Below are 17,118 nucleotides of genomic sequence, written 5' to 3'. Positions count from 1 at the left end.
TCAGTTCCTCATTTGCTCCTTGTTCTTTCATACTCGTTGTCATCTTGGTTTCGTTCATAGTTCTTGTTCTTTCAGAGCTCTAATCTTTTTTCTACTACTACTACTACTACTACTATTAGGCTTGCTTGAAATCTACAATAAGTGAGAAATGTGAACAAGTTCATTAAATATTTTGTGTTAAAAAAACTCTAAACATTCAATTATTTATATATAGTAAATTCATTACATTGCATTGTTTTTATTCTGGAGATCATTCTTTAAATTCTGGCTTCTTCTAATCCACTCACTATTTAGGACTGCACAAACTAGTTCCAAATGGTTTCAATAGTGAGGTAAATATGTTGATTGAATGAATGTTTGAGGGAATATTTAGGTTCACAAGTGAAACACTGTTTCAATAAATAATAATTTATTATAGTGATGCAACATAGAAACTATAAACACCATAGGAATATCACTTTTTTACATACTGATAAAGATTGGAAGTAGGTATATATTAATAGAGTTTGTATAAATTACAATAAATTTATTGTTTACGAATCAAAAAACGATATCCGTATTCATAATATTAGTTTGTTTGAAAATTTCTAAAGGTTAATCTGAAGCCTTCTACATACGCAGCTACTCATTTGGAAGCAATAACTGACACGAATCACTAACTACTTAGTCCTCGTTGAGTCATTACCAATGCTATTTAATGAAACATAACAGGCGGTGCTACTAGTTACTAAGGTTACTAACTAGAAGCGCCGTCTGCTAGGTTCTATTGAATAATATTGGTAGTGACTTAACGGTGACCAGTTAACGATTTGTGCCAGTAATTGATTTCAAATGAGTAGCAACGTGTGTAGAATAACTTGATCTAACCCCACAATTCATAATAGGATTCTAGTATATTAATCAATAGATATACTTGATACTACTAAACTATATTTGAGATAAGTTAGAAGGACGACAATTGAAATTATATGATTGCAAAGATAAAATCTAAATATATACTATCGTCATAAGAGAAATCAGGTTCCTCGTCTGAAGTTTTAATTTTCATTAATTCGAATTTCGTTTGGTTTTAGAGTAATGTCCTCAAAATTTAATTGTTCAGTACCGGAACAAGGATTGTTTGATTTTGCAGCTAAGAAACACTCTCTAAATCCACCATGAAAATTTTAGGCAATTGCAATTGCTATATATGCATATTCCAATGGAATTCTTGAGCATGAGAGTATTTCTATGTTTTATCTAGATCAGGGAAAAACATTACTATGATAAGATGAATATACATAATATTCACACCCTGGAAAATTATTTCAAACTAGCTTGCAATAATGGCACTACCCCAATATGTACAGTAAAGACATAGGTCCACCAATTGCAGCATTCCCGTTCTTTTATTTCGTCTCAGCTCTAGAATATTACGCAGTTTTTTTTTTCAGTTCATCAAACAAATTTATTGAGAACGTTTTAAACTAAAAATTCCATCGTTTTTTATTGTGTGATTATGAATAAGAATATCAGCTGTTCAATTCGTCGACGAATAGAATAAAATCTGACTAGATCTGTATTTCATTTAACAAAAATTAACAAGTGGAAATTAGGGCGCACGTTTTCAAAAAATTAACACTTTTAGTTACAAACCGAACCAAAATTTGTCGTATTCGCGTCAACGAAAAAGTAAAAGCGGAGGTGTACATTTATATGCGGGATTTAGCACAATTTTTGGTTCAGATGGTATCAATCTTACAAAAAATATATTCATACATTTCATAGGTCAACTGTAAGGTAACATACATCGTTTTATTCAGTTTAAGCAAAAATCATATTTACAGATTTGTCCAAACAGAATTCACAAAATTGTTATATTTTGTCCAAAATCACTTTTGTATTACCAAGGTTTTTGTTTGAAAATACAAACCTTTGTGCATTTATAATTTGCCAAATAACGAAAATAAACATTAGATAACAGCAAAAAACAGAGACTCCTTAAAATAAGATCGAAACAAAAGTTTGGTACATTCGACGACTGCCAGGTCTAAAACCTGAAGCTTATATGATATAGTCCGGCATATCGTGGATCAGATACAAAATTTTAAAATCAACTTTCGCTTATACCTTCACGTATTTCTGCCAATAGGTCTATGGTTTTATTGACAAGGATGAAGATAACGGGGACTATAAGGACTATAAGTTACACACACCCACTGTACAAGTCAGGTTTCTTAATTTACGAAAGTTTAGAGATATTCCATATAATTACTGAAGAGTGAGAAAAAACTATAAAAACTATACGCTGGTTGTGTCTCACAGAGGTGGCAGACAACCACAAAAGTAACCGAAGGGCTATAAGTTGGAGTATTCCATTTTTTAAAGTCATGAAAATAGATACTCACACATCCATCAAAGTTTAAACAAACCTCTAACGTTAGGACAAAACCAAAAAGTTATTTGTGGAGTTCTGGACAACAATTGATGCAGATTTCTATTGTGAAACTTTTGAACAGTAACTAAACATAAACTAGGAGGCATGCTGATTTTTAGCATTGTTTTGAACCACGAAAATGTTTGTAGTTAGAGACTTCCACCATAAAGTCTCGATCTAACGACTGTTTTGTCTCAATCGAAGCAGAAATGAGACCTAAGTTTCTAAATTGACAAGGACCTCAAAGAAACCGTATCAATTCACATCCAGGTATTGGCAGAAGCATTTTATGGAGAGAATATTGTTCACAGATATGACCAATGCTTCTATGTCCAAGGCAATTATGTAGACATAAGCTGCCTAGTATATTTCTTCTGATAATAAAGTTCTTTTAAAGATATTATACAGCCTTTTGAATGTCAGGGTTCCAATCAAAAGGAGCTTCGTTTAAAGTTAAGAGTTAAATTCTTTCAAGCTCTTGAATCTGAATCGAATGAAAATGAGTATTTCGAGATTAAATTATTTCAAGTTTATATGTTTTTGATATTATTACAAGTGTACTCGTATATAGTGTTGGTATTTTTCACTTTAAACTTGTATATTTGTTACTAAAATTAATTTTTGTTTGGAATTCATGTACTAACCTTTCCACGGGACACTAATGTGGACAAATAAAAATTTAAAATAATGCTTTAATGATTTAGCAAATAGTATTTTCAATAAAACCGTTTGGTAATACAGATTTATGGAACTTTCACTATACAATTGATGCTTATTTTCATAAGACTGTGATACTTTTTACACTAATTTATTAGCGAATGTTTCAAAAACACATATATTAAGATATCTTCTAATAAAGTGCGTTATCTAAAAAGATGTGTGCAAGATACTTACGCATAATATTTAAAAAGTAAGTGCCAAATATAGTTTACATGGAAAATGGTTTTTTTTAAATCACTGTTTTAAAAATGTGTTGTTAAAGTCTAAATAAATGGCGTTAGTATCATATTCTTTATCACTATTTTTTCACTGTTACTCAAAAATTTAATTTTCATCTTTTTAAAACAAAAAATTTGTCTTATGAAACTGATTTAAGGCTACTGAACTTATCTTAAATTTATTTAAATCCATTCTCCACATAAAAACTACAGGATTATTTCCCTAAATATATACTATTTATCATTTTCTACTAATTTTTATAAGAAAATTGTATCAAAAGTTTCAAAAATTTGTGTTTATTTATGCTAAAAAGGCGACAATTCTTAGTTCTTATATTATTGTCAATGTTATTTGTAAACTAATCCTGAGAGACCTCTATTAAAAATGAGAAAATATTCAAAGATATGTTGTAACATCACAAAAATTGTCCATTTATTCAAAAAGGGATCACTTACACAGCGCTATGAATATGTTTGATATCAATATACAACATAGAATGCGAGCTACAATATTTATCATATTATATCAACTTTCTGCATTTCTAGGATATTATTTATTAGTACTAAGATGGTATTATGAGGTGATATCGTTTCTAATTTTTGCTAATACACCCTGTTATTTCTCGTAGCTAGCATAATTTATTCAGTAAACAATGACAACAAAAAGTCAAACTATTATAGTAGCGAGCTAGGCTATGATAAAAATGAACCTTATAGAAAAGAAACATTATTACCATTTACGCGATCAACCTATTAGTATTAATGCCGTTTCACACTTAGCCGACTGTCGTATAAACGGCGCCGCATACATTACAAGAGACGAAGAGTATGCGAGAGTAAACACACTTGACCGACAAATATCGATACTTGATGTGCGAGGAAAAGACGGCACTTTCACTGGGAAAGAACGACCACCAATATGTCGGTTGAACGAACCAAACCGAAGAGATTACAGAACGATATATCGAAATTATCCTGAAATAGTTAAAGACTTATCCACATCGTTTCTCAAAGCTTTAATAAGTGAAAATAATGCGCAACCTCCTCTCTTCTAATATTGATTGGATGAAACGAGTTTTCTCCTCTTCTTTAAATGTATGTACAATATCATCAACGCTACAAGCTTATTGCGTTGCACCAATCAACGCAAACCTGTACTGAATGAAGGTCTGCTATTAGTTACTCGATATCCGTCATCCGGGTGAATGTAAAAAGATCCAACTTTCATGTCGGTGTTAACTACATATTAGAAATCGTTTAAACGACAGTCTGCTAAGTGTGAAAAGACCTTTAACTACCATTTTGTTGACCATAATTATTAAAAGTATCATATTGCGAAACGGTACTAAAAGATGATGTTTAAATTTTCGACGATACCACAAAATTAATAATCATTCAATAATTAGGACCCACAAAAATGGTTAGGTTACATTCTTCGTTGAGTTTAGATAGCACAGATGTATCTCTCCATTTTTAACTCCATTTACAAATGGTTTTGATTTTTTCTGGTCTCTTATACATTTCTGTTTTTATGTTGTCATCTCTTTTCGATATTTTAGTTTCGACTACTTGTTCCATCTCATCCGTAGGGGAGCGAGCTCATTATGTTTACTGTTTGTGTTTCATTTTAATCTGTTTCATATGGTCCTAGTAGTGTTTGAAAATGTACTTTCATCTTTGCTAGTATATCTTCGGTTTTTGTTATGATTTTTATTTCTCTTTTTTTAGGTTCTTGTACCGATGCTGATTATTTTTTATCTTCCATCTTTTTTAAGTCAAATAATTTTTGTTCTCCGATACTTTCTCATTCTTTAGCATTAGCTACTTAATATTTTTGTTGTAACTAAATTTCGTCGCAAATAGTTGAGTTTTTTTAACAATTATTCTAATTTCTTTACTCTGCTTCTCCTCTACTGGCTTTGCTGGCTGCTTTAGTAATGATTGTTTTAAAAAAATTCCTTTTTCTCTTCAAGTGTTTGTTTTTTTTCTTTATATTGCTAGCACATTCTTCTTTTTATCTCTCGTTGTGTTTGTATATATAGAGGGTGTGTCCCCTTTTCTTATTGTGGCACTAGAGGATGTTCAGTGTTTATAGCTGATGTATAAATCCCAATTCTTTTGAAAAACTCATAATATAGAATGGAAATATCTGCTAAAGTAAAGAATAATAAGAGTTCGCAATATCCCGACTAGACTCTTATTAATATTAATAGATTGTTTTTAGATCTGTTTTTGGTTAAAGGTAAAGACCGAGGTTCTGTAGATTGGTTTAGTAACGAACATTTTTCCTATCTAATCCTTTTTCTAATTGTAGGGTATCCTGTACAACAGAAGGGCTCAGGTTCTATAAAGGTTTTATCCATCCCTACTGCATCAATTCTGTCTTTCAGTTCCATCTATTCTATTATGTACTGGAACAAATCTAAATCTGGTTAGTTCAAACTTCTCGTATTTTGTATGTTTGGATCTTTTACTTTTATCTTTCATATTTTTTTTTTAAATTTTTATTACAATAGAAAAGTATCTGTAATAACACATGTTTCTTCTCTATCAGTTTGGCATCTAAATCAAATTCAATATTTAGATATGAGATTTCTATTATAGCTGTTACTTTAAATCGCTATTCATAATGACCAAATAAATCTCTGGATTATTTTCACAGAGGAATAGTTCTTTAAAAAGTTATTCTCTACATGAGACATTCGGTTATCTTCAAAGATTAAAAATTGTGATCTTACTTATTTCAGTCTTATCATTGTTTGTTATATTTTGTTCTCAGAAAAATATCTAAGAATTAATTAAAATTTTTCTGAAATTCTATTAAGAACTTTGATAATTCTGTTTGGACTTAATATTCGGAAAAAGGTACATTGACAAACTAAATCTAGCTTACGTATTAGTCACTAACCTAATCGAAGTTTGGTTGCTTAACAATTTAGAAATTTACATTCTTCAACTATTTTGACTATAATAAAAACGCATTTAATAATAATAAAGCGAGAAAAACATAATAGTAGGATGAAACCTATTGGAAAAGGAGGAGACTGTAATAATAATGAAAGGAATAATAATTTAAGGCCGATTTGAAGCCGGGAAGGGAAAGAGTTTTTAAGGGTAAATAACGGTTTATCTTGATTTCAGGCAAAACTACAAGTCCTATGGAAAAAAGTCTAATAACAAAGTTTTAGGTAATAAGAAGATCTACAACTTTTGTATTCTCATTTTTTTCACATAACCTCAAAATTTATGTGAAAAATTCAAAAAAACAAGAATCTAGAAATTTGATAAAAACTTATTTTCTTATGTACCAAATGTACTGTAATTTATTTAGATTAAAATATTTATTTGTTCAAATTATTTTGGTATAATATCGTAGAAGCACCCTAATTTTCGAACGAAAATTTTCCAGTCAAAATATCAGCTTGGTGAGATTTTTATTCGTTGAAATCTCTACTTTTTGATGGTGTAAAAACATATTACTATTCCCTTGATGAACTTTCTCAGAAAAGGCAAAAAAAAGAAAAAACATCGTATTAGAATATTTCATTATGTACAATTTTCATATATTTATTAAAATTTTACACTCCAATTACTTCTGTTTATCTCTATCTCTATGGAATCTCACGTTTTTCGTGTAATGAGAGTGAAAAAATTTAATGAATAACTGCAAATTGTACATAATGATTAAAGAAAAAATTCGGGTGCCAGATTTTTATTCTTGTTTTTTGCCTTCTCTGAGAAAGTTTATCAAGGGAATAGTAATATGTTTTTACACCATCAAAAAGTAGAGATTTCAACGAATAAAAATCCCACCGACTTTTTAAAAAAAGCAGATTTTTTGACGGGAGAATTTTCGTTCGAAATTTAGGGTGCTTTTTCGATATTATGTCAAAATAACGTGAAAAATACATATTTCAAATCAAATAAATTACCGTGTATATGGGACATAGAAAGGCAACTTTTCTCAAAATTTCATAGAAAAAAAGATAAAAAATCAAACTAAAAACGTTTTTTGAATTTTTCACATGAATTTTGAGGTTATGTGAAAAAAGTGTAAATAAACGTTATAGATCTCCTTATTACCTAAAAATTTGCTATTTCACTTCTTTCCATAAGACTTGTGTTTGACGGAAATCGAGATAAACTATTTTTTATCCTTTAAAAACTCACCTCTTATCGCTTCCCGACCTTAGATCGCCCGTAAATTATTTTTCCTTTCATTTTCATCATATTCTCCTCCGTTTCCAATGGGTTTCATGCTACAACTATTTTTTTTTGGTTCCAAAAATTATCGACTTTGGTCTACTAGGACAATGTATTGAAAATGTCACATGGATCAAGTCTCAAACGATATAGCAAATGTTACGAAAACATCAAACAACATCTGGTGTTCGTAAACATCCTCCTCTGTGAATTATTCAATCAATGAATTGATCTTAATAAAAGCTTACTTCCTGTTCACCCCCGTATATAATTAAGAAAGGCATGTGAACATTTATCATCTGAGAAATTGAAAAAAAGTTAAAATCGATTAAAGTGTTCAAGAGAGAATGAGTTACAAATTTGAAATTCTGTTCGTTGTTTCAATAAATTTGAAACATATTAGTAGAAAATTGAAAAATGTAAATTTCCAATATGTAACCAACAATAAATTTGATAGACATAGAGTGAGCATCACATTTATCTGTTTATAATAAATATTATAACTGTTACATTTTGAATAAATAATAAACTTTCATATAAAAGCTATTATTACGCCTACGCCTTATTGTTTATGATTTTATTTGAATGTTACTGTATTATACGAAAATGTTTATATTACTGTGAGTATTATTGTTGCTTGCCGGTGATATGAAAAGAGATATTTATAAGTTTTTATATGGTCGAAACGAGTGACATTAAACTTTATTGTAGCCTGCAAATCGACACGTCGAGCTGGTCTTAAACTATGGCAGTGTATAAATTCATTCCACCCTAGATTTGTTTTCGTTCAGAAAAAACAAGATGACATTCTTTGAGTTTGAAGACCTTCTGTGTTAAAATGTTTCAAACTTTCTTATACATAGAAAAATTAAAGATTCTATGAATTAATAACTCTCTATGACTTGGAAACTTGAAAATAGAAAATAAAATTAACAAAGTTTTGATAATTTAAAGTAGGAGGCATACAGTTACAAACCAGTGGAGGAAAAATATTTAAAGTAGTATGAGTATTTAATAAAAGCATTGACCTGAATGGAGCATGACTGGTGTTTTTAGAGCTAAATGCATAATTCATACATATTTCTAAAAAAATTACATATATATGTATATTCGAAAGAATTTGTGTCGAAATGATTCAATCTTTATCTCATTCTTCTTAATTCAAATTTGGTTGTCTTAATACGATTGAAGAAGATACCTGGGCACGCTCGTCAACCAGCAATGCGACCCAAAACTCTAAATCAGATCAAGAATTGAGCAAGCGTGGAAAATTCTGTTCTTCTGTACGGATGCGAAAGTTGGACCGACCATGGATGAGGTCACAGAGAAGAACATTGCTGCGTTTGAAATGTTCGCCTACAGGCAAATGCTGCGGATATCTTTGACATAACACAAACATAGAGGTCCTACAGCAATTGGGTAAACATAAAGAACTTTTCACGACAATCAAGGAGAGAAAATTGCAGTACATAGGACATATAATGATAGGCAAGCCATATAAGATTCTTCGCCTAATAGAAGGTAAGATCGAAGGAAAACGGTCGGTCGGACGTAGACAAAATTCATGACTAAAAAACTTGCGCAGATGGCTCGGAGAGACCTCTATAAGAATGTTCAGAGCTGCGGTTTCTCGTGCGACAATAGCCATTTGGATCACCAACCACCGTAGGGAGACGGCGTCGTAGCAAGCAGAATACGATTGATACATGTAGGGAAAGAACGACACAAGTCAAAATGCTGCAAGATGAACGATACGGAAGAAATCCAATTACGCTTAGAGGCGATTATTTGTGTAAATATACCCCTGATAATACTACAAAATTTGGTCTTCAAAAGTTTTTTGGAAAAATATTTCAAGAAGAGTGTTACCGATGAAACTACATCAAGGAAAAACTATATGCTTCATATTTACAGCGATACTCTAAAAGATATAAAGAATATAATATAAAATCAATAAATTTTATTGTGAGGGTTTTATTGTAAATTGATAATAGGACCCATGTAGGAAGAGAAACCTACTGAATCTTATTAAATACCATGCCGACAGTTCGAGAAAACATTGTCAAAGCTGGGCGATAACTGAAAATAATTTATCTCAATTTAGTTCACGTGATTTGTTTAGTTTATGGATGCATCACAGTAGCCGAAGAAATTTGATGTAAATTTTATGATGTAAATGTTATAATTAGTAGTGTACAAAAATTATTTGTCAAAAGTCCCTTTAATTATTGACTAGGTGGGGTTGGAATAGAAGTAGTAATGAAGAAACAGGTTTTAGAGTTTAATGCTGAAGACAGTAAATAATAATAAATATTGAACAAAAGTTTCATTGGAAACTCAACAAACAAGTTTTGTGGTAAAAACTACAATTTAGAAAAACAAAAAAACGGATACATTAAAAGTTTCATGTAAAATTGGTAATTCTGTAAATGAAAAACGTTCATTCGTTCCATAGAAAGTGTCTCATGTTTTGTGACAATTATATACAAATTCCATTCATAGGTATCCGCAGCTATTAAAATGTCAACGTTCGTTTTTGTGTTTATTTTGAGCATATTTCGACATTTTTAGTGCATATATGTGGGCATATTTTATCAAAATTTTTGGCATACAGTTATTATGTTATGTATACATGCTTGGAAAGCCTCCACAAGTGTCTAAAAACACAAGCGTTTAACGTAGTGTTTGGTTTGGCTTTTTTGAGCTTCAAACCGATCAAGGCAATCGTCGGTTTTTTAATGCAGATCAAACTGAGTAAGTAGTAACCGCTTGCAATGTATTAACATGTTGGCGACGATACTATTGCTTTACTCGAGGTATATTAAAGTGAATCGTGCGTAAGGAACCCGAAGATTATCCGCCATGTTTGTCTGCACACTAACTATCCATCTTTTGTAAAGCATTGGGACTTTACGTTTGCCAACCCTAGGCAAGCGTGTGAACGTAGCTTAACAGACTGCGTTAAAAACAATTCGATTCAAATCCTCTGAATGTGTTTCAGACACAAACGAAATTGTTATAATGGAAAAATTGTTTCACGAAACGCTTTGTTTGTTTTTGTTCTCTCCTTTCTGGTTCTATTTTCCCGTAATATGATACCTGCTTATAAGGAACGAAAGGATTAAATCAAAACTTAATTTACAAACTAATAGGATCAGTACTGCAAAAACCAGGCGGTTTACGAAGGTAATAGATTGTGAAACGTTTATTTTCACTTCGTAGGCTTCGCTATTAATATCGTCTTACATGAGGAAAGAACGGATTATATGGTGGTAAATCTTTTGAAAGCAAATTAAAACAAATTTCTTGTTATATTATTAATATTTGACTATTGGGTTTTTTTGGCAAAATAATTTAGAATAACAGGATTTAGAGTAGTATATTCGTGGATTAAAGAATGAATAGCAATAAATTTGAAATGTATTAGACTTTCAAATTTGAAAGTAGGAAAGAAGGAACTTAAAAATTGAGTATTGTATGTATGATTTGTCAATCAAATACATTTTAATTTTCGAAATACTATGTAATATATCACATAATTAGCAAATTTTCTATTAATATCCACACGTATAAGATAAATACACGTTTTGGTTTTTAAAATTGGGTAGTAGATGAATTGTCGATTTTGATTATACTGGTAAACACATTTCACAACTTTTTTGAATTAAAAACCAATTTGTGACGTGAGATCGCAATTGGGTTGCCAAATATATTCTAAATTATAGTACTTCCTATCATGTAAGTTCATTTTATACTATTTAATATATACCAAAAGAGTAAGTTAATATTTCTCATTAGATTTTATTACAAAAAGCGTAGATTCTGACGAATTTCTCAATAAAAAAACTTGTTAGTAATAAACTCTCTGCTATTTTAATGTAAAGTAGCGGGAAGAAAAGAACCAGGCTTCCCTGATATGAAAAGTGAGCTCCCGATTCATATAACTTTATAAATAGAATAGAAGTTTCGAACTTCGATCTTTACCAAAATTGACAATTTGTATAATTATATTGAAACATATCTTTTCATATTCATGTTTGTAGTGATCTATTGATTAATTTAATTATCTATATTCAAGATCTAAAATCAAGAGAATTTATTTAGAAACAGATTGTCCAGAGTCATATGACTGTTTTAAAAATAACTAAAAATTGTTGAGTACGGCGAAAAGGGTAAAAAATACTGTTTTAAGAATGAGAGAAGTATTTTTTCACAAGAATGTACTATTTAAGTACCCTCACTGAATCCACAAATACTTGATTTCTTTTACAATAAGTTTGCAGCAATTGGAAACTTCCATAATGATTTTCAATAAATACAGGCTACAACAATTCTAATGTCACATATTTTTATAATGATATTTGCCTAAAAACGATTTTACAAAATATAAAAATTTGTCTAAATAAATCTATAAAAGTATGACCTTTTGACTAGTGCGCGTATATGTATAAGACTTGACGTATATCTTCCAATATAATTAAATAAATTAGCTAGAGCTGAATGGAAAGTAATAATTATCATATCGGAATACCAGTTTTGAGCGTTATGAGAAAAAGTAAGTTGTTATCAGGAAATCGTTTTTATATAAATTGGTGCAACTGTCAGATTAGAACAGATAAAAACTTAATATAAAAGACTCCTGCTCAATTTTGATTTATACAAGGTGTTTCTAAATTCATAGGATTTAGGAGATGATTGCTCGTTCGAAATTAAGATGTGTCTTTCCTATAACAAAATTTTCCCAGTTTACCCTTTTCGGACATATCACCCTTAAAAGGTGGTAACTAGAATTAAGTTTTATTTTCTAAAAGTTCAGTGATGCTAGAAACTTGAAATTCTGTAATTTTCGGGACCTCACGGAAGACTAACTGCGAGTATTTTTTCAATACTCCTGTCACAACTTTTTTTTGAAGATGAAGTCTAATGCAGTGCCGGATTAAGCTAGGGGCTTGGGGGGGGCTATAGCACCGGGCCCCAGGTCCAAGAGGGCCCCATCATTTGGAAATCATTCTGTATTTTTTGATGTGTTGATACAACAAATCTAACGTATTGATATTATTTTGTGAATTTTTCCGGGTTTCCGAATTCCTTAAGGGGGCCCCGTCATTATCTTAGCCCCGGTCCTTATAAATCTTAATCCGGCCCTGGTCTAATTAAATTATAATTTAAAATTCTTGTCCTATTTGAAAATATTTTTTTATTCCTAATTTTTATTCCAAAACAGTTGTACAGAAAAAATGAACACCATAATTTATAATTGGAATGGAAAACAGTAAAGATGTAAAATGTAATACAATTCACCCCCGTATGATGTAAGAGAAATATTGAGAAAAATAATAAAAATTAAAATAAAAAATAACAATTTCAAGTTTCTATTATTACCTTTGAAGAAATTTTGTTATAGGAATGACCCATCTTAATTTTAGAGGAGAAATCACTTTTTGAATGTTGTCTCATGAATTTATAAACACTCTGTATTTTTTGATTTAATGAACGATTGTTAATAGTGAAACATAGTAGATTAACGAATTTATTGAAGATTTCGGAAACCAGAACCAATTTTCGAAACATTTATCTTATGAACGCTTGCTTGGTTGCGTCAAAAACAGTTTGTGTTCTTTGAATTTGTTTTTCTAGAATATCACAATTTAGGAAATATTAATCCCGAATTAGTGTTAATCCATGAAAAAGGTGACATAATATCACCATCTCACAACAGCTCGGACTTATTTAGAGTTTCATCTTTGATTGCAAGATAATAAGCAATAATCTTTCAAAATTCCTCAATTTAGTGTCGTAAAAGTTGTCTGAGCAGCCTAATGAAATTTGGTATTGAAGGTCCTACATTTTCAATGACCTATTGTAACTATTATAAAAAATATTGGAAATAAAATCTACAACGGTTTGTTTGAAATATTTTCCAATTCACTCTAAGTTTAAATTCATTATTAAATTAAATTAAAATCCATTATTCAACAATAAATACATAATACTTGATAATATTTATTATTTATATAATATGTATTTGTAGTATTAATTTTTTATTCCTGTAATTAAGAAATTATTGGATTGGGTAATTTAATTATATTTCATTACGTTCTTAATTATATTAATTGAATTTCAAGTTGAAAATAAAATAAAGAAAAATAATGTTCTAATGAGTTATTATTAATGAATTTCTAAATGAGCAATTTTTCATTATAACTTTTTGAATTGAAATTTCTGGCATTTCTTAAGAATGTTATCAAATATTTTACTTGGAAGTGGATGGAATTTTTTTCAACTGCACATCATAGACTTCTCATAATTACTGCTGCAGACAATTCGTAACCGGTCTTCAAAAATTTTTATATCGTTGTTTGAGTCTTGGTACATATTAGGATTATATATTTGAGCTGCTTTAATGTAAATTGCGAATCGTTCTCATTTTCTGTTTATTTATATAGCACACGGTATTTTACTTCAATAGAGATTAAGTCATATTCATAAAGTAAATGATATTTTATTAAGCTGTTTGACCACAAAATAAGCTTTGTAAAATCAACTAAATCGTGTTTGTTTCTACAGGGTTTGATCGGTATTTATGACTTTTATCTCAAAAAATGAAATTCGTTACTATTTTCAAGATAAATTAGAATGCAATTAGAAATAGATGTTTTAGTAATCATTGACTATAAATATCTTGAAAACGATACTTTATAGGATCTTTAAGATAACTTTCAACATTCCAAAAATAAAGGATTTTATAAATTTATACCTTTTTGTCTCATATTCTGACGTTGACCCTCTTTTTCAATCTAAATTACTCGAATTGGAATGGAATTTAACGTTCTGACATTGATTTTCCTGTCCTACTTACCCACTCTCTTCCCATATCTCCGAAATTTCCATTTCCTAATCTCTTAAAATTGTGATTTCCGATTCAGCTATAGCTACACAACCATTTTACGGCTAAGGAGAGCAAAGTTTATGGATCAGCCATTTTCATTGCACATCGTCTATGAATGACACAAATTCATTAATCATGATTTTGGTCATCAAAAAACTATAATAATAAACTATAATTTATAAAGATTAAGCTTCTGGGAACATTAGAAAATTGCGACATAGAACAAAATACGATCATTATAAATCAACTCTCATAATTTGGGAATCATTTATAATAGAGTTCCGAACATTCTTTTTAGTTTTTATATGCATGCGAAATTTTCGTAGCTTCATAACTCTTTTTTGGGCTGAATTGACCGTACTATAAATTCACAATTTGTAAATTGATCAAAATAAAAGAAAAATTACAACTTATTACCGCTTTGTTTGGATTAAATTTTAAAGCATAATATTTCAGAAAAAGATTTCAATTTAAAACAATTAGTCCAAGGCTAGGTTATAAAGTTTTAAAGTAAAGATTATAAAATTGGTATTTGAGGTCTGACATTCGATGAAGCTTTAATCTGTATAAAGTTGAATCGAGACGAATCAGTGTCAATAATTTGATTATTTCTCTATATTGACCATAACCATGTTAGATAGAATAGACTGTTCGTGTTTGGAATGATTCGACTGTTTACTTGATCTAGAAAATTTCTAATACATTCAGATCAAATTTTTGTAGTAATACTGTGCTGATACATTGACCAACCCTTTATAAACTGTACTATCCTTGTTTTACGAAGTATAGTGAAATAATTCACCGGATTTTCTATTAATAGCAGTATAAATTGGTTCATATTTAATCCCTTCTCCTACTTTGGGATGCAGTCTTTTAACATAAGGATTGTGGGGGCTCGAAATCAATTTGACGCCGTTATGATGTGTAGGTATAGTAGTGTGGTGTCTTGGATATACATTACAGCTATTTCCGTTCACCATGTTAGCTTGAACGTTAGAAGAATGTTGCGGTAGAGGCATCGTGGAACAATTCGGATAAATATTTTGAACCGGTTGTGTTGGATAATGAGGAAGTGTTGCTGAACATTGCGCATTATTTTTGTCTGTGAAAGAAGTCATACGCATATTGGTACATCTTCCGTAAGGATCCTCTTCAAGTATAGCTGGGGCTATTATGTCAGTTTTATTTGGTCTCATCGATTTTCGACGTATAACGACTGTACTTTCTTGACTGTCAGCTGGGTTTTCTGTGATATTGATGATGTTTTCAGTTTTCGGAGCCGGTTGTTCGCTATCATTCGAGTGGATACCACTGGAGGTTTCGCTGTGGTTACTTCCAGGTAGATCAGGAGGTGAATGGGAACTCTCTGTACTCACAGAGTCGGATCTTCCCGGAATTTCCTCGTGAGGTATAATTCCAGAATCGGCTCGACGGATACAGCGCGGTGCTGTACCAATTTGTGTCTGGAAATAAAGATATTTATGAATTGATACTATACATATTTTAATGAATTTTTATTTTATTCTCTTTATCAGTTAGTGATTTCTATCATTTCTGGAATCGTTATGGTAGCTAAAATCTTATTTAAACGGTGTATTATGAATTCTATTTTATTTATAGAATAAGAAAATGCAGGCGTTGTAATTTTAAAATTCATATTAGAAACCATAAAGTACCTACCAAAAATAGGAGGTAAAACTAGAATGGATAGAATATGAAATGAAATTATAAGAAACAACTTACAACAAGAAACAATACAAAAGGAAATAAATATAAGAATATTAAATTGGTTTGGACATTTAACAAGAGAGCAAGAACTATAGGAAGGAAAAGGGAAGGACCAAGAAAAACATATAACGAAAAAATAACCGACATAAGAAAACAAATGCAATAGACAACGAATCAAAAGATGATATTAGCACAGAACAGAAAATGGGTACAAGCATATTAAATTCATTTTTTACGACCTAGGGATGACAAAAGGAAGAATGATTGTTGATTGTAATCACTCAACTACGATTGATAGCTCAAAGTACACAATTACAATCTTCAAATATAATGAAAACTTTTGACAATAATCTAACAAAATTTGGCAAATATTTATCTACATTAGCGCTGATATCTCCACGTTGAGTATTGTTATCTTCACCTTGGAAACTTTCCACCTAAATATTATTAGATGTAATTCAGATTTACCCAATATAAATACTCTTTTCCAACCATACTAACCTGATTTTCATAGTTATTATGAACAATAACAGAAGATTCTTCGAGTAATGGGCTCCTTTCCTCAAAAGTTTCCGCAGGGGGGTCAAAATCTTGGTTGGTGCTAGCATATGTTATGTGTTCGTCGTGAACACAAGCCAAAAGCTGAAGCAAAGAAGCCAAAAGCAAGTTAAGTCAATTCAGTTAGACGTGCAAAAATTCCATAAAAAAGCACATTAAGAACACATTAAAAAATGAATACATGGAGTTTATTGTTAATGCAAATACAATTGAATGTAGATTGATACAAAGTTCAGATATTCGGCACGGGTCTCATGAGGACATTTCATTAATTGAAGTATAGATTATGGAGATCTATTTTTTGTGCAAAGCATATCTGTCCCCTTGATTTCGATGTTTTCTACCGCGTTTCCTTCACCTTACATCTTGGTATCGAGTACACTATA

General features: G+C 30.5%; 1 protein-coding gene across 2 annotated transcripts in view; it reads right to left on the bottom strand.

Annotated features, from left to right (window-relative positions):
* Positions 1–392: 392 nt before the first annotated feature.
* Positions 393–17,118, bottom strand: part of LOC130891736 (protein tincar) — a 155,668-nt gene continuing 138,942 nt past the window's right edge. The window contains exons 12-13 of one of the 2 annotated variants that reach the window (XM_057796644.1): positions 16,676–16,816; positions 393–15,909 (exon numbers count right to left, since the gene is read on the bottom strand). In XM_057796644.1, the coding sequence (XP_057652627.1) occupies positions 15,223–15,909; positions 16,676–16,816 (828 nt within the window). In that variant the 3' untranslated portion in view covers positions 393–15,222. The remainder of the gene's footprint in view (positions 15,910–16,675; positions 16,817–17,118) is intronic. The other variant, XM_057796645.1, reaches the window with a different exon arrangement.

Source organism: Diorhabda carinulata, chromosome 3 (assembly GCF_026250575.1).
Source record: "Diorhabda carinulata isolate Delta chromosome 3, icDioCari1.1, whole genome shotgun sequence".
NCBI classification, from domain to species: Eukaryota; Metazoa; Arthropoda; class Insecta; order Coleoptera; family Chrysomelidae; genus Diorhabda; species Diorhabda carinulata.
This window is presented reverse-complemented; position numbering and strand designations above follow the sequence as displayed.